General features: G+C 42.4%; 2 protein-coding genes across 2 annotated transcripts in view; both read left to right on the forward strand.

Annotated features, from left to right (window-relative positions):
• The window catches only part of LOC127533716 (FRAS1-related extracellular matrix protein 1-like), a 26,177-nt gene extending 6,086 nt beyond the window's left edge, over nt 1–20,091 (forward strand). The window contains exons 3-10 of the mRNA XM_051947487.1: nt 4,593–4,682; nt 4,717–4,895; nt 17,500–17,716; nt 17,787–17,881; nt 18,124–18,380; nt 19,244–19,444; nt 19,717–19,721; nt 19,819–20,091. Of these exons, the coding sequence (XP_051803447.1) occupies nt 4,593–4,682; nt 4,717–4,895; nt 17,500–17,716; nt 17,787–17,881; nt 18,124–18,380; nt 19,244–19,444; nt 19,717–19,721; nt 19,819–20,091 (1,317 nt within the window). The remainder of the gene's footprint in view (nt 1–4,592; nt 4,683–4,716; nt 4,896–17,499; nt 17,717–17,786; nt 17,882–18,123; nt 18,381–19,243; nt 19,445–19,716; nt 19,722–19,818) is intronic.
• The window catches only part of frem1b (Fras1 related extracellular matrix 1b), an 83,579-nt gene continuing 71,845 nt past the window's right edge, over nt 12,586–24,319 (forward strand). Inside the window, exon 1 of the mRNA XM_051947567.1 lies at nt 12,586–13,035. The gene's annotated coding sequence lies outside the window, so the exon portion shown is untranslated. The remainder of the gene's footprint in view (nt 13,036–24,319) is intronic.

Below are 24,319 nucleotides of genomic sequence, written 5' to 3' on the forward strand. Positions count from 1 at the left end.
CATCCATCATCTATCCATCCATTACTCCATCCATCATCCATCCATCCATCCATCCATCATTCATTGTCCATCCATCCATCCATCATCCATCATTCATTGTCCATCTATCCATCAATCCATCCATCCATCATACATCCATCCATCCAACCATTATATTCACTTTAAACAACCGTTTCAGATCTATTAGATCCTGAAATGTCCAAAAAATCTCCATTTACTGAAACTGAACCAAACTCTGAACGGTGATCTGGAATGTTTTTCTCCCATCAGCAGCTGATCCAGCTGTTGAGGAGTTTATAAAACATCTGCAGCAGCAGGATGACAGAAAGACATTAAAGCAGCAACTTCAGTCAGTAGGTTGGATTCTAAAGGATCCCTGCAGCTCAGATTTAATCTGTCAGAACGCACCACCAGGAAGAGGAAGGAACACACCTGGATCCTACCTGCAGAGCTCACAGCAGTGTTCTGGATCATTTCTGGAGGAACTAAATCAATCTGAAGGAGCTTGTAGGAGGTTCATTGAGTTTAAATGAATGTTTTATTGAAGCTTTTATTTGTGCTTTCTGTACAGAGGCTTCGTCTTAATGCAGCTCTGAGTTTAAAAACTTCTACTAATTTAACCACTTTTTAAATAAGTCAGAAGAAGAACCACAACGGTTTGTAGCAGCGACTGAATGAAGCAACATTAATGAGAGGAGGAGCAACAATTCACTGATAGTAAATCTCAGACTGCTTTAAATAAAATCAGTCTAAATTCTCTGACTTCATCTGGATGGATGGATGGATGGATGGATGGATGGATGGATAGATAATGGATGGATAATGGATAAAGGATGGATGGATGGATGATGATGGATGGATGGATGATGGATGATGGATGGATGGATGATGGATAATGGCCGGATGATGGATGGATGGTGGATGGATGAAGGATGGATGATGGATAAAGGATGATGGATGGATGATTGATGTATGGATGATGGATAATGGATGGATGGATGGTGGATGGATGGATGATGGATGGATGGATGATGGATGGATGGTGGATGGATGATGGATGGATGGATGGTGGATGGATGAAGGATGGATGATGGATAAAGGATGGATGGATGGATGGATGGATGATTGATGTATGGATGATTGATGTATGGATGATGGATAATGGATGGATGGATGGTGGATGGATGGAAGATGGAGGAATGGATGGATGATGGATGGATGGTGGATGGATGATGGATGGATGGTGGGTGGATGATGGATGGTGGATGGATGATGGATGTTGGATGATGGATGGATGGTGGATGGATGGATGGATGGTGGATGGATGATGGATGTTGGATGATGGATGGATGTTGGATGGATGGATGGATGGATGATGGATGGATGGATGATGGATGGATGGATGGATGGATGGATGGATGGATGGATGGATGGATGGATGATGAATGGTGGATGGTGGATGGATGATGGATGATTGCTGCATGGACGGATGGATGGGTGTATGGATAATGGATGGATGGATGATGGAGGATGGATTGATGGATGGATGTGGATGGATGGATGGATGATGGATGGATGGATGATGATGGATGGATGATGAATGGTGGATGGACAATGGATGATGGATGGATGATGGATGATTGCTGCATGGACGGATGGATGGGTGTATGGATAATGGATGGATGGATGATGGAGGATGGATTGATGGATGGATGTGGATGGGTGGATTGATGGATAATGGATGGAGGGGTGGATGGATAATGGATGGATGGATGAACAGTCAAGATACAGAAATCAATCAGCCGTAAAATGCAGTGAAGACGTGGAGCTGCTGTCTTTCTGTTGATCAGATGTTCTGATTGTTTTTAAAATGATGCGTTCAAGGGTCCCGGCAGGTAGCAGTGTGGTGCGTTCAGGTGCGATTTGTTGTGTGGGAATCATGAGGACTCTGAGGAGCATTCAGACCTGCAGCTGCTACAAGAAACCTCTGATATGATGCTGAGTCCATGATATTGGAGGTTCAGTGTGGAGGTTTGGAAATAAGACTGTTGAGGGTTCTGGAAAACCATGGAGAACCCTGGAAAACCCTGGAGGCTCCTGTTGACTCACTAACGACCTCTGTTCACGTGTTAATCAGATCCATGGACATCGTTTACAGGTCAGAGGTCGGGGGAGGAGGAGCAGTTCCCGTCTGTCCTCGCGGCAGTGAACGCACTGTCGAGCCGCTTCCTCATTTCATGTGGAAACAGCATCTAATTACGTGGAAGTATGATAATGTAAAACGCTGCAGGACGGCGCCGATTACCCAGACTGCCCTGCTGCTCCCCCGCTCCTCCTGGTATTTCTCCCAGGGAGCCTCAACCTTTCACGACTGGAGAAACATTAGCAGCCAGTCCGGCTTGTTTTGCATCAAGACGACGCCTCATTTGCATAATCTGAGTGTGAGCTCCGCCTCCATCATGGGTGCCAGCGGAGGTCAGACCCCCCCTCACCCCACACTCGCCCTCTCTCACCCCCTCTCACTGTCTCACCCCCCTCAGCCTGTTTAGTTCCTCCTTTAATCAGCCTCACCTGATGCTGCAGGCCTCAGATAGTGTGTGTGTGTGTGTGTGTGTGTGTGTGTGTGTGTGTGTGTGTGTGTGTGTGTGTGTGTGTGTGTGGGTATGTGTGGTGTTGATGTATCGGCTCTGACAGGTTCCCAGTGTGACTCTGCTGGTGACCAGTAAGACTCTTTAATGGGAGTAATGGCCTGAGAGCAGATCACACTCACACTGAACTGAGACTCTGCAGCTTTTCAGCTTCGTCTCTCTGCAGCTTCGTTTCTCTGCAGCTTCGTTTCTCTGCAGCTTCGTCTCTTCGTCTCTCTGCAGCTTCGTCTCTCTGCAGCTTCGTTTCTCTGCAGCTTTGTCTCTCTGTAGCTTTGTCTCTCTGTAGCTTCATCTCTCTGTAGCTTCGTCTCTCTGTAGCTCCAGATGAACTTCTTTCAGCGTTTCAACTGAACATCAGCTGAGTGAGAAGCTGCTGCTGCTAAAACAAGTTTAGAATCATCCAACTAAACTAAGCTAAACTAGTCCCTGCGCTGAAATGAACTCCACTGACAGCTAAACCTGAACTTAACCACAACTAAACTGTAATAACCAGAACTAACCTGCAGCTAACGAGCCACTGAGTGTAAAACTGGACCAGAACAAACTGAAAACCAGCACCCTGCTACTGGACTAGAGCAACCAAACTGCCACTAAATCAGAACCTAGCACCAGCTAACTATCAGCTAACTATCAGCTAACTGGCAGCTTATCAGCAGCTAAGTAGCAGTTAGCTATCAGCTAACCGGCAGCTTATCAGCAGCTAAGTAGCAGCTAACTATCAGCTAACCGGCAGCTTATCAGCAGCTAAGTAGCAGTTAGCTATCAGCTAACTATCAGCTAACTGGCAGCTTATCAGCAGCTAAGTAGCAGTTAGCTATCAGCTAACCGGCAGCTTATCAGCAGCTAAGTAGCAGCTAACTATCAGCTAACCGGCAGCTTATCAGTAGCTAAGTAGCAGCTAACTATCAGCTAACTATCAGCTAACTGGCAGCTTATCAGCAGCTAAGTAGCAGCTAGCTATCAGCTAACCGGCAGCTTATCAGTAGCTAAGTAGCAGCTAACTATCAGCTAACCGGCAGCTTATCAGCAGCTAAGTAGCAGCTAGCTATCAGCTAACCGGCAGCTTATCAGCAGCTAAGTAGCAGCTAACTATCAGCTAACCGGCAGCTTATCAGTAGCTAAGTAGCAGCTAACTATCAGCTAACTATCAGCTAACCGGCAGCTTATCAGCAGCTAAGTAGCAGCTAGCTATCAGCTAACCGGCAGCTTATCAGTAGCTAAGTAGCAGCTAACTATCAGCTAACCGGCAGCTTATCAGCAGCTAAGTAGCAGCTAGCTATCAGCTAACCGGCAGCTTATCAGCAGCTAAGTAGCAGCTAGCTATCAGCTAACCGGCAGCTTATCAGTAGCTAAGTAGCAGCTAACTATCAGCTAACCGGCAGCTTATCAGTAGCTAAGTAGCAGCTAACTATCAGCTAACCGGCAGTTTATCAGCAGCTAAGTAGCAGCTAACTATCAAGACCCTCGACAGTCTCATTGAAGAATCCCAAACCTCCACAGTGAATGTGAGTATGACCTCGGTATGATATCAGAGAGGTTTTATGTTAACTAGCAGCTAACTAACAGATAATCTGCAGGTAACCAGCAGCTAACCATCAGCTAACCAGAACCTGGTGTTCATAATGATGCTCCTGCTGTAGATCCCATAATGTTTCTCTGTCTGGAGGATGTTAAAGGAAGAAACATCCTCAAGACATAAATCTATAAATCTGATCAAATAAGCTTTTCGACCACCGGACCTTTTGGATTAAGACTTTAAAAGATGTATGTTTAGAGTTTCCAAATGAAAAACGGAGTAAACGGAAGATCCAAAAAACCAATGAACCGTGTTCAGTTATTTTTCAGTGTGATTTTTTTTATGAGCTCAACATTAGCTGTTCCTTCACACCCGTCAGCTGAGGAAGATGAAGATCAAGGTTTCCTGCTGACTCTTCCTCAATAAAGCGTCTTTTCCTGGACCGGAACCGGGTCTCTGAGGTTCTACCAGCTGATCAGCTGATCTTCTCGGAGCTGCAGCAGCAAAAGTTCACCAAAGTAAGTGGAGTCTTTTCTGCTCGGCCTGTTCCAGCTTTCATCATGGGTCAGTGAGGAGGAAGGAGCGGTGGAGGAGGCTGACAGCAGCCCGAGGACAGGCGGCACCGGGCCAGGCGCTGCAGTCACCATCAGAACAGATCAGCCGGACGGTCGCCACGACGACGCTCATCACCGGCAGCAACGCCACAAACAGGAAGCTGCTGACAGACGCAAGTCGAGCACGAGTTGGAGAAGCTGCAGAAGGACGAGATGCTGAGTTTTACCTGCAAGGAGAACAACCGCAGGAACACAACATTATAAAATCACACTAAAAACACGCTAAAAAACACAATAAAAATATGATAAAAACATGATAAACATGCTAAAAAAACACTGCAAAGATTATAATAGCATGATTAAAAACACACTAAAAGCATGGTAAGAACATGATAAAAACATGATGAAAAGCACAAAAAAACATGATAAAAACACAATAAAACATGATAAACACGCTGAAAAACGCTAAAAAGATGAAAATTAAAACACACTAAATATGCAATAAAAACTAGATAAAAAACACACTAAAAACATGCTAAAAACACGCTAAAATATCATAGAAACATGATAAAAACAACAAAAACCCGATAAAACACACTAAAAAAACACACTGAAAACACGATAACCATGCTAAACAAAACCGTAAAAACATCATGATAAAAACACAATTTAAATCCATAATAAAACACGATTAAAATATGGAAAAAACATGATTGAAACATGATACAACACGCTAAACACAAGAGAAAAACATGACAAAAACACAATAAAAACATGATTAACATAAGAAAACAAAAACATGGTAAACATGCTTAAAAAACGCTAAAGACATAATAAAACATAATTAAAATCCTGATAAAACACGATGCAGTAGTATTGTGTCTCTGCAGTAGTGTTGTGTGTCTGCAGTAGTGTTGTGTGTCTGCAGTAGTGTTGTGTGTCTGCAGTAGTACTGTGTCTTTTTGCAGTAGTGTTGTGTGTCTGCAGTAGTGTTGTGTCTGTGCAGTAGTGTTGTGTCTTTTTGCAGTAGTGTTGTGTCTTTTTGCAGTAGTGTTGTGTCTTTTTGCAGTAGTGTTGTGTCTTTTTGCAGTAGTGTTGTGTCTTTTTGCAGTAGTGTTGTGTGTCTGCAGTAGTGTTGTGTCTCTGCAGTAGTGTTGTGTGTCTGCAGTAGTGTTGTGTCTTTTTGCAGTAGTGTTGTGTCTTTTTGCAGTAGCGTTGTGTCTCTGCAGTAGTGTTGTGTCTCTGCAGTAGTGTTGTGTCTTTTTGCAGTAGTGTTGTGTCTCTGCAGTAGTGTTGTGTCTTTTTGCAGTAGTGTTGTGTCTCTGCAGTAGTGTTGTGTCTTTTTGCAGTAGTGTTGTGTCTCTGCAGTAGTGTTGTGTCTTTTTGCAGTAGTGTTGTGTCTCTGCAGTAGTGTTGTGTCTTTTTGCAGTGGTGTTGTGTCTTTTTGCAGTAGTGTTGTGTCTTTTTGCAGTAGTGTTGTTTCTCTGCAGTAGTGTTGTGTCTTTTTGCTGTAGTGTTGTGTCTTTTTGCAGTAGTGTTGTGTCTTTTTGCAGTAGTGTTGTGTGTCTGCAGTAGTGTTGTGTCTCTGCAGTAGTGTTGTGTCTTTTTGCAGTAGTGTTGTGTCTTTTTGCAGTAGTGTTGTTTCTCTGCAGTAGTGTTGTGTCTTTTTGCAGTAGTGTTGTTTCTCTGCAGTAGTGTTGTGTCTCTGCAGTAGTGTTGTGTCTTTTTGCAGTAGTGTTGTTTCTCTGCAGTAGTGTTGTGTCTTTTTGCAGTAGTGTTGTGTCTCTGCAGTAGTGTTGTGTCTTTTTGCAGTAGTGTTGTGTCTCTGCAGTAGTGTTGTGTCTTTTTGCAGTAGTGTTGTGTCTCTGCAGTAGTGTTGTGTCTTTTTGCAGTGGTGTTGTGTCTTTTTGCAGTAGTGTTGTGTCTCTGCAGTAGTGTTGTGTCTTTTTGCAGTGGTGTTGTGTCTTTTTGCAGTAGTGTTGTGTCTTTTTGCAGTAGTGTTGTTTCTCTGCAGTAGTGTTGTGTCTTTTTGCTGTAGTGTTGTGTCTTTTTGCAGTAGTGTTGTGTCTTTTTGCAGTAGTGTTGTGTGTCTGCAGTAGTGTTGTGTCTCTGCAGTAGTGTTGTGTCTTTTTGCAGTAGTGTTGTGTCTTTTTGCAGTAGTGTTGTTTCTCTGCAGTAGTGTTGTGTCTTTTTGCAGTAGTGTTGTTTCTCTGCAGTAGTGTTGTGTCTCTGCAGTAGTGTTGTGTCTTTTTGCAGTAGTGTTGTTTCTCTGCAGTAGTGTTGTGTCTTTTTGCAGTAGTGTTGTGTCTTTTTGCAGTGGTGTTGTGTCTCTGCAGTAGTGTTGTGTCTTTTTGCAGTGGTGTTGTGTCTCTGCAGTAGTGTTGTGTCTCTGCAGTAGTGTTGTGTCTCTGCAGTAGTGTTGTTTCTCTGCAGTAGTGTTGTGTCTTTTTGCAGTAGTGTTGTGTCTTTTTGCAGTGGTGTTGTGTCTCTGCAGTAGTGTTGTGTCTTTTTGCAGTGGTGTTGTGTCTTTTTGCAGTAGTGTTGTGTCTCTGCAGTAGTGTTGTGTCTCTGCAGTAGTGTTGTGTCTTTTTGCAGTAGTGTTGTGTGTCTGCAGTAGTGTTGTGTCTTTTTGCAGTGGTGTTGTGTCTTTTTGCAGTAGTGTTGTGTCTCTGCAGTAGTGTTGTGTCTTTTTGCAGTAGTGTTGTGTCTCTGCAGTAGTGTTGTGTCTTTTTGCAGTAGTGTTGTGTCTCTGCAGTAGTGTTGTGTCTTTTTGCAGTAGTGTTGTGTCTCTGCAGTAGTGTTGTGTCTTTTTGCAGTGGTGTTGTGTCTTTTTGCAGTAGTGTTGTGTCTTTTTGCAGTAGTGTTGTTTCTCTGCAGTAGTGTTGTGTCTTTTTGCTGTAGTGTTGTGTCTTTTTGCAGTAGTGTTGTGTCTTTTTGCAGTAGTGTTGTGTGTCTGCAGTAGTGTTGTGTCTCTGCAGTAGTGTTGTGTCTTTTGCAGTAGTGTTGTGTCTTTTTGCAGTAGTGTTGTTTCTCTGCAGTAGTGTTGTGTCTTTTTGCAGTAGTGTTGTTTCTCTGCAGTAGTGTTGTGTCTCTGCAGTAGTGTTGTGTCTTTTTGCAGTAGTGTTGTTTCTCTGCAGTAGTGTTGTGTCTTTTTGCAGTAGTGTTGTGTCTCTGCAGTAGTGTTGTGTCTTTTTGCAGTAGTGTTGTGTCTCTGCAGTAGTGTTGTGTCTTTTTGCAGTAGTGTTGTGTCTCTGCAGTAGTGTTGTGTCTTTTTGCAGTGGTGTTGTGTCTTTTTGCAGTAGTGTTGTGTCTCTGCAGTAGTGTTGTGTCTTTTTGCAGTGGTGTTGTGTCTTTTTGCAGTAGTGTTGTGTCTTTTTGCAGTAGTGTTGTTTCTCTGCAGTAGTGTTGTGTCTTTTTGCTGTAGTGTTGTGTCTTTTTGCAGTAGTGTTGTGTCTTTTTGCAGTAGTGTTGTGTGTCTGCAGTAGTGTTGTGTCTCTGCAGTAGTGTTGTGTCTTTTTGCAGTAGTGTTGTGTCTTTTTGCAGTAGTGTTGTTTCTCTGCAGTAGTGTTGTGTCTTTTTGCAGTAGTGTTGTTTCTCTGCAGTAGTGTTGTGTCTCTGCAGTAGTGTTGTGTCTTTTTGCAGTAGTGTTGTTTCTCTGCAGTAGTGTTGTGTCTTTTTGCAGTAGTGTTGTGTCTTTTTGCAGTGGTGTTGTGTCTCTGCAGTAGTGTTGTGTCTTTTTGCAGTGGTGTTGTGTCTCTGCAGTAGTGTTGTGTCTCTGCAGTAGTGTTGTGTCTCTGCAGTAGTGTTGTTTCTCTGCAGTAGTGTTGTGTCTTTTTGCAGTAGTGTTGTGTCTTTTTGCAGTGGTGTTGTGTCTCTGCAGTAGTGTTGTGTCTTTTTGCAGTGGTGTTGTGTCTTTTTGCAGTAGTGTTGTGTCTCTGCAGTAGTGTTGTGTCTCTGCAGTAGTGTTGTGTCTTTTTGCAGTAGTGTTGTGTGTCTGCAGTAGTGTTGTGTCTTTTTGCAGTGGTGTTGTGTCTCTGCAGTAGTGTTGTGTCTTTTTGCAGTGGTGTTGTGTCTTTTTGCAGTAGTGTTGTGTCTCTGCAGTAGTGTTGTGTCTCTGCAGTAGTGTTGTGTCTTTTTGCAGTAGTGTTGTGTGTCTGCAGTAGTGTTGTGTCTTTTTGCAGTAGTGTTGTGTCTCTGCAGTAGTGTTGTGTCTTTTTGCAGTAGTGTTGTGTCTCTGCAGTGTTGTGTCTTTTTGCAGTAGTGTTGTGTCTTTTTGCAGTAGTGTTGTGTCTTTTTGCAGTGGTGTTGTGTCTCTGCAGTAGTGTTGTGTCTTTTTGCAGTGGTGTTGTGTCTTTTTGCAGTAGTGTTGTGTCTTTTTGCAGTGGTGTTGTGTCTCTGCAGTAGTGTTGTGTCTTTTTGCAGTAGTGTTGTGTCTTTTTGCAGTAGTGTTGTGTCTCTGCAGTAGTGTTGTGTCTTTTTGCTGTAGTGTTGTGTCTCTGCAGTAGTGTTGTGTCTTTTTGCTGTAGTGTTGTGTCTCTGCAGTAGTGTTGTGTCTCTGCAGTGTTGTGTCTTTTTGCAGTAGTGTTGTGTCTTTTTGCAGTAGTGTTGTGTCTTTTTGCAGTAGTGTTGTGTCTTTTTGCAGTAGTGTTGTGTCTTTTTGCAGTGGTGTTGTGTCTTTTTGCAGTAGTGTTGTGTCTTTTTGCAGTAGCGTTGTGTCTCTGCAGTAGTGTTGTGTCTCTGCAGTAGTGTTGTGTCTTTTTGCTGTAGTGTTGTGTCTCTGCAGTAGTGTTGTGTCTTTTTGCAGTAGTGTTGTGTCTTTTTGCAGTAGTGTTGTGTCTCTGCAGTAGTGTTGTGTCTTTTTGCAGTAGTGTTGTGTCTCTGCAGTAGTGTTGTGTCTCTGCAGTAGTGTTGTGTCTTTTTGCAGTAGTGTTGTGTCTCTGCAGTAGTGTTGTGTCTTTTTGCAGTAGCGTTGTGTCGCTGCAGTAGTGTTGTGTCTTTTTGCAGTAGCGTTGTGTCTCTGCAGTAGTGTTGTGTCTTTTTGCAGTAGCGTTGTGTCTCTGCAGTAGTGTTGTGTCTTTTTGCAGTAGTGTTGTGTCTCTGCAGTAGTGTTGTGTCTTTTGCAGTAGCGTTGTGTCGCTGCAGTAGTGTTGTGTCTTTTTGCAGTAGTGTTGTGTCTCTGCAGTAGTGTTGTGTCTCTGCAGTAGTGTTGTGTCTCTGCAGTAGTGTTGTGTCTTTTTGCAGTAGTGTTGTTTCTCTGCAGTAGTGTTGTGTCTTTTTGCAGTAGTGTTGTTTCTCTGCAGTAGTGTTGTGTCTTTTTGCAGTGGTGTTGTGTCTCTGCAGTAGTGTTGTGTCTTTTTGCAGTGGTGTTGTGTCTTTTTGCAGTAGTGTTGTGTCTCTGCAGTAGTGTTGTGTCTTTTTGCAGTAGTGTTGTGTCTTTTTGCAGTAGTGTTGTGTCTCTGCAGTAGTGTTGTGTCTTTTTGCTGTAGTGTTGTGTCTCTGCAGTAGTGTTGTGTCTTTTTGCAGTAGTGTTGTGTCTTTTTGCAGTAGTGTTGTGTCTTTTTGCAGTAGTGTTGTGTCTTTTTGCAGTAGTGTTGTTTCTCTGCAGTAGTGTTGTGTCTTTTTGCAGTGGTGTTGTGTCTTTTTGCAGTAGTGTTGTGTCTTTTTGCAGTAGTGTTGTTTCTCTGCAGTAGTGTTGTGTCTTTTTGCAGTGGTGTTGTGTCTTTTTGCAGTAGTGTTGTGTCTTTTTGCAGTAGTGTTGTGTCTTTTTGCAGTAGTGTTGTTTCTCTGCAGTAGTGTTGTGTCTTTTTGCAGTGGTGTTGTGTCTTTTTGCAGTAGTGTTGTGTCTTTTTGCAGTAGCGTTGTGTCTCTGCAGTAGTGTTGTGTCTCTGCAGTAGTGTTGTGTCTTTTTGCAGTAGCGTTGTGTCTCTGCAGTAGTGTTGTGTCTCTGCAGTAGTGTTGTGCCTTTTTGCAGTAGTGTTGTGTCTCTGCAGTAGTGTTGTGTCTTTTTGCAGTAGTGTTGTGTCTCTGCAGTAGTGTTGTGTCTCTGCAGTAGTGTTGTGTCTTTTTGCAGTAGTGTTGTGTCTCTGCAGTAGTGTTGTGTCTTTTTGCAGTAGTGTTGTGTCTTTTTGCAGTCGCGTTGTGTCTCTGCAGTAGTGTTGTGTCTCTGCAGTAGTGTTGTGTCTTTTTGCAGTAGTGTTGTGTCTCTGCAGTAGTGTTGTGTCTTTTTGCAGATCGTGTGTTAAACGGTTTGTGTTTGTGCTGACGGCAGCAGTTGGATTCTTGGTTAAATCCCCATCAGCAGATTCCTGATCTTCTTCTTTCTGCTGCCGGTTTGTGTTTCCTGCTGGTTGTTAAAGAAACAAGAATGACATCAGATTTCCTCCCTGCATCCTCTGAGACCATCTGCTGCTGTTTAAACACTCAGAACATCTGCAGAAACACGAGGAGAACGTTCCAGTTTGGTCATCAGTAGAAGATGTTTCACCGTGCTGGATGGATCTCCACCAACCTGCTCCTCTGGTTCTGAACCATTCTGACCTTATTTATTCATCCAGCAGCTTTGGGTTTCCTCTCAGTCTCGTCATCTCTGTTTTGTGTCTTATATGTGTCAGTTGTGTCTTGTTTTGTGTCGCCATTTTGTCGATTGTGTCTCAATTTTGTCGTTCTTTGTCTTGATTTTGTGTGTATTTCTTGTTGTTTTGTGTCACATTTTGTTGTTTTGTGTCTCGTTTTTGCAGTTTTCTGTCTTGTTTTTGTTGTTTTCTGTCTCATTCGTGTCGTTGTGTCTCTTTGTGGCAGTTTTGTCTCTTTGTTTTGTCCTCACAGTGTACATATTTTTCTGTCTCCATGTTTCCTTTCCAGACTTTTTCTCTCTACTCTGCTCATCAGCTGTAGAAAGCTGTTTTTGTGGTTCAGAGGGTTAAAATAAAAGTAAAATAATCTGAGGTTAGTTTCAGATCCAACACCTGATTTATTACAGCGATAGATTAAAACAGGAATAAAGTGTTTGTCCTGTTAAATCTGTTCGTTTTCACTGTAGCTGTGAAGTTAAACGGTCTTTCTGTGGAGCAGCAGCAGAAGAATCGTCGTTTCTCCGTCGGCTGATCTGCTGCTTACATTAAAACTCGTTTCTTCCGGCTGCAGAAGCGATTTGCTGCTCAGAGATTCACTTAATGAGGAAAACATGAAGGACTGACGGAAACACGAAATAACAAGAGAACGATGTTGGAAGAAAGAGTTCTGTGGGTTTGAAGGAAGCTATGCTAATAGTTTCCCTTTACTTCCAGTCTTTGTGCTAAGCTAACGTCAGGCAGTTCAAACTACAAAAACCATCCAACTTTATTTAGGAAAAACGTGCAAAGTTGTGAACATGACGAGTTAAAAAGAGAATAAAATAATAAGAACAATCAAACACTGAGGAAGAATAAATGATGAGTTGTAATAAAAACACTAAATAAAAGCCATAAAAGGGATTTTAAGGTCTTTAATTATTCAGCACATTTCAAACAACATAATAAGCTGATATTTATGTGCAGTTACGGAAAAGAATTAAAGCTCTACAGAAATGATAGCAATACTATTTTATCCGATGGTAATAGATATTAGGGCTGAGACTTAATAATGGGATTAATAGGAGAGATTAATACAATGTGATGTGAAGACCTGAAAATTCCGCATAAATCCATTTTGGACCATTTTTACTTATTTACGATACAAATTTTTGCCACTTTGGTACATTTTTGGACATTCAGTTTTCTTGGACACATTTCAGTCTTTGTGACAAATTCTGAGTTGTTTTTTGACAAATTTCTTACCAGTTTTTATCATTTTTTTGTCTCTGACATGTTTTGAGTCCTTATTAAAGACATGAGGCTGTAGAGTCTTTAGCTGGTGAGAATAACGTGAAATGAAGTAAAGCTGAGATGTAACTGAAGCTCAGACGAACAGAGCAGAAGAATAAAGACAAAAGAGTCAAAACAGAAGAATAAAAACAGAAGAGTTAAGATAGAAGAGTCAAGAAATAAGAGTAGAGAAAGAAGAGTCAAAGCAGAAGAGTCAAGACAGAAGAATAAAGACAGAAGAGTAAATCTGCAGTAAGTTTCTAGTACATTCCTAATACATTGGCAGTACACTGGGAGTACATTTGGAGGGTCGTGGCTGTAAAACTCCGACTCCTGGCTGCTCTGGGTACATTTCCGTGTGTCTGTGGTTTGCGTTCAGCCTCTTTGTTCAGTTTACGGTGGATGTTTTTGGGGGTTGGTGTGTTTTCGCAGCATTCCTGTGTGGAGGAGAAGCTGAGGAGCAGCAGCAGCTGGAGGTAACAGCTCATTTACACGATTTACGTCCTTCTATTCTCTCTTTCTGCCTTAAAACTCTTGTAAACTCTGACAGTGAATCGAGCTTCTCTCTGATTACAGGAAACTTTCTCTGCTCTGAAACTGTAAACTGATGAAGTCAGAAAGTCCGGTCCACAGCTGCTGAACTCTTAGACTTTATATCCAGATACAGATAGATTCTGCTGCAGCTCAGCAGAGCAACAGACTGATAAACTCATTAATACTCAGTTAAAGAAGAAACTGATAAACTTCCATAAAAACTCAGAACAGACAGAAACACTGAACTAAAGGATCCAGATAAACCTTGATATGAAACAAACTCACATCTGAAAGATTCAAGTAAACTTACAGCGATGAATGAACTCAGGTACCGTCAGACTTTATCATCTGGTTTACAGAGCAGATAGAGAAAACTGTTAGTACTACCACAGTACTACTACAGTACTACTACAATGATACCACAGTACTTCCAGAGACCTAGTATACTCTGTAGTACTCAGCCTGACTTATTAGTTCTTTTCAGTCCTCTGCAGTGTCTGGGTGAAAACCAGGTAAAGTTCATCCAGCTGCAGATCCAGATGTTCCTGTAACCACACCAGTTAACTATCAGCTGATTATTTAACCAAACTGGTAAAGGTACTCTAGAACTTTCCACTGTTGTCGGTAGGTCTACTCTAGAACTTTCCACTGTTGTCGGTAGGTCTACTCTAGAACTTTCCACTGTTGTCGGTAGGTCTACTCTAGAACTTTCTCCAGGGGACGTTCTCCTTTCCTGCTTCCAGTCTTGAAGTTTGGTCTCACTTAGAACATTTCAGGTCCTTGAAGTCCATAGAGGTGGGTCCAGATTTATCACTTTTTAATGGACTTTTTCCATCATTTCCTCAGAACTTTGTCAGTACATCAGATAGAGGAACGTTATCAGGTTTAGTCGGTCTTAAATAAATGACCCAGCTGTGGTTCCAGCTGTTCGGTGATTCTCAGCTCAGATCTGAACTCCGTTATCAGGTTTCATTCAGAGACGTCTTCATTCTGTATCCAGTTGATGATGCTGAGCTCAGACAAGCTGAAGGACCGTTTAATTGTCGACCTTAACAATGGAACAAAGTGCAAAATGTTCAGTCCAGGCTGGTGTCATGTCCCTGTTAGTGTAAATATCCACATTTATCCGTATTTCCAACTAAAACAACTCCAAAGTTTGGGTCCACATTCTGTCAAAACAGTAAAATAACTGAGGCTTTCCAAATTCACCATCAGATATTATTGATTTGAGGAAACAAACTAAACCTGGATTCTGTTAATTACTCTGCCAAGGAACATGGCGGAGTAATGAGATTAAGGGCATTGGTTTGTCTGTCTGTTAGCAACATTACTCAAAAACAGACCAACAGATTTGGATGAAATTTTCCTTGAAGGTCAGAAATGACTCAAGGACTAACTGATCAGATTCTGGCAGTGATGCAGCTTATAGTCTGGATCCATGGATTTGTTAAGGATTTCTGTATCATTGCCAGATAGCGGCACAGCGTCACTGTAACCATGACAACCAGTGAACACTACATCAGCTGATTGTGATCCTTCTACAAATCCACCTCTGAGGACTTATCAGGCAGCCCGATCTCACGAGGATTCGTGAAACTGTCACGTAAATTTTTGTTTCGGTTTCGTGCGCACCAACACGATTTCGTCATGTTTTTCGTGCCGCTCACCACGAAATGCGCACCAATGTATTTTAAACGGCGGACTTTTCGTGCCACTCAGAACGTATTTCAAAAGAATGTGTATATTATATTTTTAATGTAAAACCGTGGCGAATCCAACGCTATATTTTGCATGACATCGTCCCTAAGCATAACCCTAACCATAATCCTAACCATAACCTAACCATAACCTAACCATAAGCCGGTGGTACACTTACCAATTTGCATAGGAATTTCAAGAATGTCCGGCGGCCGGCGGCCGCAAACGCGATCACACAAGCAGTATACGCCGATGGACAGCTTAGATCGTCATGAATCCGCCGGTATAAAGCACTTTCAGATGTGATTACCACAGCGAAAAACATTTCGTGGTGAGCGGCACGAAAAACATGACGAAATCGTGTTGGTGCGCACGAAACCGAAACTAAAACTTACGTGACAGTTTCACGAATCCCCGTGAGACCGGGTTGTATCAGGACTTATCCATCAGAAATGATCCAAGGAACAGCTGATTAAACTGTGGGGGTGTTTCTGAGTCCCATCTATTCCTGCTACATATTTAGGTCATGTGATCGGGTATCCGTACATAACATACACATGCAGAACACACGCCTGGACTCAGGTCATTGTGTTTGTGGGTACATCTATATTAAATGTTTGCCGTGATTTCTGATTATCAATAACTCGTAAATAAATGCTGCATTTCTGCCATATGAGGGAATGAGCAGCCTTGGAGGAGGACTGAGGACTTTTTTCTTCTTAATGTGACTGATACTGACTCCATCTTCATCCAACTTTTTAAACATTTCAGTTTGTAATAAGGTGAACTTGTGGAACTTTTTCTAACTGCGTCTTTTTTTCTGTGAAAAAGAAAAGTCTTCAGATAACTTATAAAGTCCACAATTGTCTGAGTGTTGATTCATTTATTTAACCTTTATTTAACCAGGCAGGTTCATGTTTACAGTCAGACTGTTTAATGTGAGCAGAAACTTCAGATGAACAAGAAGTGGAGCAGCTCTGGAGCTTTACAGCAGAAATTACAGCTAAATATGCTTCAAACAAAGAAAGTTCTTCTGTCTGCAGCTCACCTGGACAAGTTACCTGTTCAGCTTCGTGTTCAACTCATCACTTATCTCAGATAAGACTTCAGAAGCTCCTCACAGAACGCCCACTCAGCCTTCACTCAGTGTTTGCAGATTCTTTTCTCAGACGTTTCTCACTGCTTTTTCACAGAGTTTTTATGACTTTTTACGACTTTCCTGGAGAGTTTTCTCACAGTTTACTCTGAGTTCTCACAGCTTTCACAGAGTTTTCTGTGAACTTTTGTCAGAGTTTTCTTCTTTCATAGAGATTTCTCAGTTTTCAGGTTTTCTCTGAGAGGTTCTTGTGTCAGATCGGAGTTTCTGTCTGTTTCCTCGCTGCTGTCTGGTTGGTGGGAGGCGACTTGCCTCTGGTTGTTGCCCCACTTTGATCTGAAGCCCCCCGGCTGCAGGGTCAGAGATTAACCCCTTGTTTCCTGCGGTGGGTTTCAGCTTGAAGTGAAATGGAGGGTGAAAGCCGCTTCCGGCCGGACCGAGGAGCAGCGGGGAAAGAAGCTGAGCCGGCCAGATGCATGCTGGGAGTTTTTTTCAAGGTCTGAAGGATTTAAAGGAGTTTTGGTTGTTGGAGGCAGATTCAGAGCTGGAGGCAGAAACACTGCAGACGCTGCTCAGAATTCACTGTAAGGATTTAAATATCAGCAGATTCAGAGGCTGGAGGCTGGAGGTCAGCAGCTTCAGGTTAGTTAAAGATTAAAGACTGGAGAAGGTCAGAAGTTCAGCGTCTTTAAACCAGTCTGGGTCCGTTCAGATGTTTTCATGCAGAAAGTTTCAGTTCAGTTCTGCAAATTAAAACATAAACAGGTGAAGAAGAAACAGTTTCTGGTTCTATAGAAGTTTTCCTCCTCCTTTAAATCTGTTTAACACAGCAGAGTTTTATGGAGCTTTTCCACTCGCACCTACTCAACTCTACTCGGTCTACTCGTGAGGTTTTCTATCAGAACATAGTACCTGGTACCAGGTACTATTTTAGTACCTAGTGGGCCGGGGTTCCAATCTAGCTGAGTGGAGCCGATAATGTGACGTCTACAGAGTGCAGGCCACTGATTGGACAGGGAGTGATGACACATGAGAGCCACTCCTTCATGAAAAACGGTGGGTGTTTTGTGACTTCAAGAAACTTTTACATTAGTTATCCCATTGGAGGTGAGCTCACTTTAAACAAACACGTTTATTCTGAAAGTACCGTCATTGTCTTCTGTCTGCAGACAATAAGCTAGCTAGTTAGCCATTAATACTAACTCCGTGGCCGGACCACTGTGCTTTGACAACTCCACCCACGATGAGGTGGCACTCAGCTGTAATGGAAAACGACCTAAACCGAACCGAATCGAGCTGAGTCGAGATAAGTAGATGCTGGTGGAAAAGCACCATTGGTTTTATCAGAACAAGTCAAACTACTGATGAGGCATTTAGGGAACATCTGTAAATTACAGCTTCCTGAGCTACGCTTCGTCTGTTTTTAATTTGTCTTTAACCTCCTTCAGAACACAATCAAGGATGCTGTGGGCCGAGTCAGAGTGACCCGGAACCACTGAGTCAGCTTCTCTTCAGAACCACCAGAACCTGAACCAGAACCTGAACCTGAACCTGAGCCTGAACCTGAACCTGAACCTGAACCTGAACCTGAACCTGAACCTTGGTCCACCAGGATGCTTTCCGTGGTGTCGCTGCTGCTGCTGCTGCTCTCGGCATCCTGCAGCTCCACTCTGGTCGTCGTGAACTCAGGTGTGGAGGTCACCAGAGGACGTTGGGTCTTCGTCAGGCAGACAGAGCTGCAGATCAGCGTGGACCCGACCTCCGACTGTAAGGTGGAGGTGGTGATGAACGAGCCGGTGACCCAGCGGGTGGGCAGGTTGACTCCACAGGTGAGCATCAGCCAGGTAACTCTCAGTCCAGCAGCAGCAGAGTGAACATGTGGGTTGTGTCGGTCTGCAGGTGTTTGACTGCAGCTTCCTGGAAGACGAAGTGAAATACGTCCATAATGGAAGTCCTCTGCTGGACGAGGACACGGTGAAGCTCCGGGTCTACAGGTGAGTCCAGCTGTGTCTCATTTTTGTCATTCTGTCTGTCTTTTTTGTTGTTTTATGTCTCATTTTTGTCATTTTGTCTACAGGTGAGTCCAGTTCAGAGCTTCTGAAGGTCTAAATTTAAAACTAGTTTTACAGATTTTTATGATGCTCACACCTGAGGTTCAGGAACTTTTCTAACATAATTTTAAAACCACAGAAACACTGTGAGCTCAGAGCTGGTTTCAGTTGCTTTCTCTCTGCAGGTTCACGTCTTCGGACACGTTGGTTCAGACGGTGGTTCTGAAGGTCCAGGTTCTGGACTCTGATTCTGGACTGGTGGAGCTGGGCAGCGTTCCACTGGTGGTTCCTCAGTTTTACGGTTTGTCCAACGCCATCAACGGCTCAGTTCTGAACATCAGAACGTCTGGTCTGATCTGCAGCGTCCGACTGATGAACACCGACGTCAGCGTCCCTGCTGTGGGTCAGCTGGTCCGGGAGGAGGAGTCCAGCCAGAGGACAGGTATGACTCACCTGGACACACCTGTTGGACACGAGACTTAAAGACGGAGAACAGACCTGACCTGTCACTGTCTTTTTTGTAATTTAGTGTCTTGTTTTTGTCGTTTTGTCTCATTCTTGTTGATTTGTGTCTCATTTTTGTCTTCATGTCTCGTTTTTGTCGTTTTCTGTCTTGTTTTGTCTCTCATTTTTTCGCTTTATGTCTCGTTTTTGTTGTTTTGACTCGTTGTTTCATGTCTCGATGTTCTTGTTTTGTCTCGTTTTTGACTTTTTGAGTCTTGTTTTTGTCGTTTTTCACATTGTTGTCATTTTGTGTCTTGTTTTTTGTTTCATGTCTCGTTTTTGTCATTTTCTCGTTTTTGTCATTTCATGTCTCATGTTTGATGTTTTGTGTCTAGTTTTTGTCGTTGTTTGCCTCGTTTTTGTTGTTTGTGTCAAGACATACAACAAGAACGTTCCTAATTTTAACTCTCAGTTGGTTCTTTTTTACCTTAACTGTGTTTTTATGATCTTCACTGTAAAGCACTTTGCAGTGAAGATCAATTTTTATACATTTTATTAACAATATGTAGCTCTGAAATCTGAAAAAGAGTTTTACAGTGAAAAAGCTGAAGAGAAACAATCACATATTCTGACATGATCAAATGATTTAAATCCAAAAGAAAAGTAAACACAAGGATTCAGGAAGTAACAGAAATATAGATCAGAAAAATTAAAACAAAGTTAAATCACAACTGAAAGAAAAAGTGAACAAAAATGAAACTAAATGTGTAATAGATCAAAAATAAAAGTCTAAAAATCAAGACGAGAACAAAAAAAATAAGATGTATTTAAGCATCCTAGTGATTATTTGTTCTCCTGCAGGCCGACAGACGGCGGCTCTCTGTCCTGGAAACAAACCTTGCCTCCATCACACCAAGCAGCTCGACTTCCTGAAGACCAGCTGCACAGACTTCCTGAGCTCCGGCCTGAAAGTACCAGCACCTCAGTCCTCCATCTCCAGAGATCGACTTCATCCCCATCAGGGTGGAGCTGAGGCAGCCGGCTACCAGGGCCCTGCTGGAGGTACGGCTGCAGCACAACCACAAAGTTAGACAAGTGAAGATTATTCTGACGCATCCGAGTCGGACGTTTTCCAGCTGAGATTCGCGTCTCTGTTGGCAGTGAGAAGGTGACATCCCACTTCATGGAGGATGTGGAGGATCAGGAGCTTCAGCAGCTTTAAACCTCCAGAACTCCTTGATTCCATTGTTTCCTGCTTGTTAGCACATAGCGGCAGCGTCTCTCTTCAGAGACCTGCGACTTCTAACACGTCTGACGTGTTTCTTGGCCTTCAGCTCGTGTAACAGCAGCACGTGTTGATTTCTGCTGTTGTCTTAACGTGTTTGTGTGTCCAAAAAAGAGCTGATGAGAGTAAAGACGTTCTTTCTTCTCTCCAGTCTGAGGCTGTTTGGCTGCCGGTTCTGATCCACGGCGCCATGCAGAACCAGCCACCCCACGCAGCCTTCATGGCCTCCTTCATCCTAGAGGTGGACCAGTTCATCCTCACGCCGCTGACCACCGCCGCCCTGGACGCCGACGACCACGAGACGCCGCGGGAGAAGCTGGTCTTCAACGTGACCGAACCGCCTGCCGACAGGCTACAATCACTCACCTGGACGACCACACCAGGCCGGTCCAGTCCTTCACCTGGACAGACCTCAACGACATGAAGGTGGCCTACCAGCCGCCCAACAGTAGCCTGACGCACCGCAGGAACTACCAGGTACGAAGCGGTCCTCAGGATGGATGGGATGGATGGAATGGATGGATGGATTAATGGATAGACACTTTATTAATCCTGAGGAAAATTCAAAGAAAACTGACCAGAACTGACTTTTAGATGTTTTCGACTCGTCTGCCAGCTCTACAGAAGTTGAGTTCAAAAAAGACAATAATACATCAGGCCAAAGCTGCCGTCTGATTCACTGCTCTTAGAATTCTGTCAAACTGTGGTGGTAATTTATCAGAACACAGCAGTTTATGGTTCAGTAAATGTGCTTTCATTGTTATTTGGATGCTGGATTTAATTACAGGTCACATAGATTAAAATCCAAACACGCAGAAATGATACAGTAATCACTGCTGTAAATAATCAGCAGAAAAAAATTTGCAAAAAAAAATCAGAACTTCACACAAAAGAAAAGTATTTTTATATTCAGTAAAATACAAATATTCAGACAGCTGTGATGGAGCTCAGCAGCTAACAAATATTTCTACTGTTGATGCAAAAAGATGCAAAATGACTTAAAGAAACACAAGAAGACCAGAAATAAATACAAACAGAGCAACAACAAGCTAACATAAGGTAACGCTCTGAACTTTAAAACCAAGCAGCTAACTAGCCTCCGCCAAACTGTTGCAGTTGCGAATTTGTTAGCTAACATTTTAAATCCTACCCTAACTGCTAACTAACCAGCACCAAACTGTTTTAGTGGATAACTTCACTAATTTTTTTCATATCAAAGTCAAACTGCTGACTAGTGCCCTTCACACTGCTTTAGCTGCTAACCAATTAATCCTTAAACCAAACAGCTAACTAGCCTCCACCAAACTGTTTCACTGAGAACTTGTTAGTCAACGTTTTAAACCACACTGTTTTAGCTGCTAACTCATAAGCTAACTTTTCAACCACGGACAAAAAAGTTGGTTAATGGGCACCAAACTATTGTAGTGGTTAGCATAACTAATTTCTTCATATCAAATCTAACTAGCATCATTCACACTGTTTTAGCTGCTAGATAATTAGCTAACTTTGTAACCCCATTTAGCTTATATATATTTTTTATTTTATATACTTTTATAGCTGTTAAAGTCACCAGTTACGTGAAGTTGATCATCTGTCAGGTTTTTAAAGTGCCTTTAACTGATGAACTAAACTGTTTAATTCACAGTTTATCTGCTGAAGCATGAGCTAACCTAAATCAAATGTTTTAAAACTTTACAATGGTAGCGGCTCTGCGCTACACTGTGTTAGATGATAACTGTTAGCTGTAGCTTAAAGTGAATCTTTGCAGCTGCTAAAGTGAATAGTTCAACATAAACTAAATATTTTTGCGTCTTCACAGTGCTGGAGGGTAAATATAGCATATTAATTCATAAACTGTTAGCTAACCTGATTCAAACCAATTTCAGTGGCTAACTAGTTTATTGTTAGTTAACCCGAACCCACAGTTTAGCCACTACGCTAGTTAGGCTGTGTAAAGGAGCAACTGTTGGTTAACCAGAATCAAACAGTTAATAAGAGCAAAGTGTTTTAAACTCTAAACCAGATTGTTAGTTAAATAGTTGTGGATGTTCTGAACAGTTAATTAGTTCACTAGTTAACCTTTGTTAGTTTATATCTTCATATAGTTAATTTTGATGTTGTTAGCTGAAAAACAAAGTCAGATATTATCTGTTTCTGCCTGTTGTCACTACAAAATCACCTCAATCTGCTGCTTACTGTAGAAATAACTAAAAGCTAACTGGGTTAAGTTTGGTTTGTAGACATTTATATATTTCATTTTATTTATTGTGTTTTTATTGTTTCTGAGTTGTTAAATTTTATTTTAGTCTATGTCTATATCATATTCTTTATTGTATTGATTTTTTTAGTCTAGATTTTTCCATTTCCTTGAATTCTTATGTTTTGTCTTATCTTGTCTAATGCTGTTTGTGTTTCTTATGTCAGGTGGCGTTCCAGGTGATAGACGGGTCCTACCTGAGCAGGCCCACGCATCACCGTCCACATCTCCATCAGGGCGTCCGGAAACTAACGCACCCAGAGTGTCTTGGAACATGGGTATCGCACCTGTCCTATCTCACCTGTCCTATCTCACTTGTTCCATCTCACCTGTCCTATCTCACTGTCCTATCTCACTTGTTCCATCTCACCTGTCCTGTCTCACCTGTCCTGTCTCACTTGTTCCATCTCACCTGTCCTGTCTCACCTGTCCTGTCCTGTCTCACCTGTCCTGTCTCACCTCTGCTGTCCTGTCTCACCTGTCCTGTCTCACCTCTGCTGTCCTGTCTCATCTGTGCTGTCTCATCTGTCCTGTCCTGTCCTGTCTCACCTGTCCTGTCTCACCTGTGCTATCATGTCTCATCTGTCCTGTCTCATCTGTCCTGTCTCATCTGTGCTGTCTCAGGCCTGGACCTGCTGGAGGGTCAGTCTCGACCAATCACGTGGGAGGAGCTGCAGATCGTCGACAACGAACAACATCGACGGCGTTTACCTGGTGGCGGTGGACGGACCTGTGCATGGACGTCTGAGTGTCAAGAGGTCAGCAGGTGAACTCAGGAGAGTTAGTTAGATTAACGACCCACTGATCGAGTTTAAAACTAAACTAACTGCTGTTGTTAAGTGCTGGGATCTGTTCTCATTTTTATTCTATTTTATTTACTGATGACATTTAGAAATGATGACATTTAGTAGAAAAAAATATTTTTGTTTAAAAGAAATTTCATTAGAAATAATCAAATTTCTTTATTACCTTGCTTTATTTTGTATTGTTTTGTTAATTAATTTTAGTAAAGATCCATTCATAGATTTATTTTTTAACTTTTGAATGCTTAATTTTTATTTCATAGATATTTTTTTTGTTTCGAAAAGAAAACATCTTTATTGTTTAATAATGAGCTTTTATTCTTTTATATTTTTGTTTCATAAAAAGTGATTTATCAATTCTTTTTTATTTTGATAATATACCTCAAATCAATATGGCTCTTTGTTTCAGAAAACTCCATTTACTTCACTAATTTGTCCATGATATTTTTTAAACTGAATTTGTGATTTTATAAAGCCATTTCATAAAATGTATGTTTCTTATCTATGAATAGATTCATATATATATATATGTATATATGTATGTATATATATATATACAAATGTATACATATATGTGAGTGTATAAATATTTAAATTTATTTATTCAGACATTTATCTCATTAAAAGTTATTTTTTGTTACATAATCCTACATTGCGTTCTTTAATTTCCTAAAAAAACGAGTCTCCAGCTGAACCTAGTCAGAGCAGATGTTCCTTTAAAGAAAACTAAAATTAAAAGACAAATAAAACAGAAATAAAAATCTGGAAAATAAAAACCATTTAAGTTCTTTTGACCTCATTTCTGCCAGACGTTAACCTCCAGCTGGCTGTAGATCATGATGTCCTTTGGTCTGTATAAACACAGGATGTTGGATGTTCTGCTCCTCGTTCATCTCTAATCCAGTAACGTTGTGTTCAGACCACAGAGTGTTTTTATCAGAGAGGTATCTCTGCTGGTGTCCGACGCTCCGTCCTGGGAATCCTACGAGTCGCCGTCTGGCCTTTTCCGGCCTTTCTGCTGCGTGAGGCGTCCGTCGGGGCCGTGGTGTTTCTGGGGAACATATGTCCAGTGGCCCTGCATGTGTTTCCTAATCAGGTGTAAAATGGGGCCACTTCGCCAGGGGCCGAGCCGCCGCCGCCTCCGTCCACGTCTGTCCTTCCGGGCCGCCGAGTCCGAGGCGGACGCTCGGCCGGAGCAGATTGGAGCGACTTCTGCCATTTCATGGCGCCGTGCACAGCGAGCAGATGCACTGTCCCCAAACAGGTTTTCATGCTACCAGCTCGGAGGGGGAGGAGGTGGCAGCAGCTCGGCCCGAGGCTGCAGGACAGAGGAACGCTTCATGAATGCTGCTGTTCAGACTGCAGCTGCCCTTTAATGCGTTTAACAATATGAATAATGTTTAATACGGGGCACAGACAGCAGCAAGCACCAGGATGTTGGACTGACTCTAAAACACCTCCATGTTTCAGACTGAAAACAAAAACGATTCATTCAAACTCAGGCTTGATTAAAAGAGCTCCAGGTTTTCCACCTGATAGACGCCGTTTGTCCTGGATCTCTACAGCAGCTTTTAGAAGGCACTCACTCAGTC

The sequence above is a fragment of the Acanthochromis polyacanthus genome, chromosome 4 (genome assembly GCF_021347895.1).
Source record: "Acanthochromis polyacanthus isolate Apoly-LR-REF ecotype Palm Island chromosome 4, KAUST_Apoly_ChrSc, whole genome shotgun sequence".
Taxonomy (NCBI): Eukaryota; Metazoa; Chordata; class Actinopteri; family Pomacentridae; genus Acanthochromis; species Acanthochromis polyacanthus.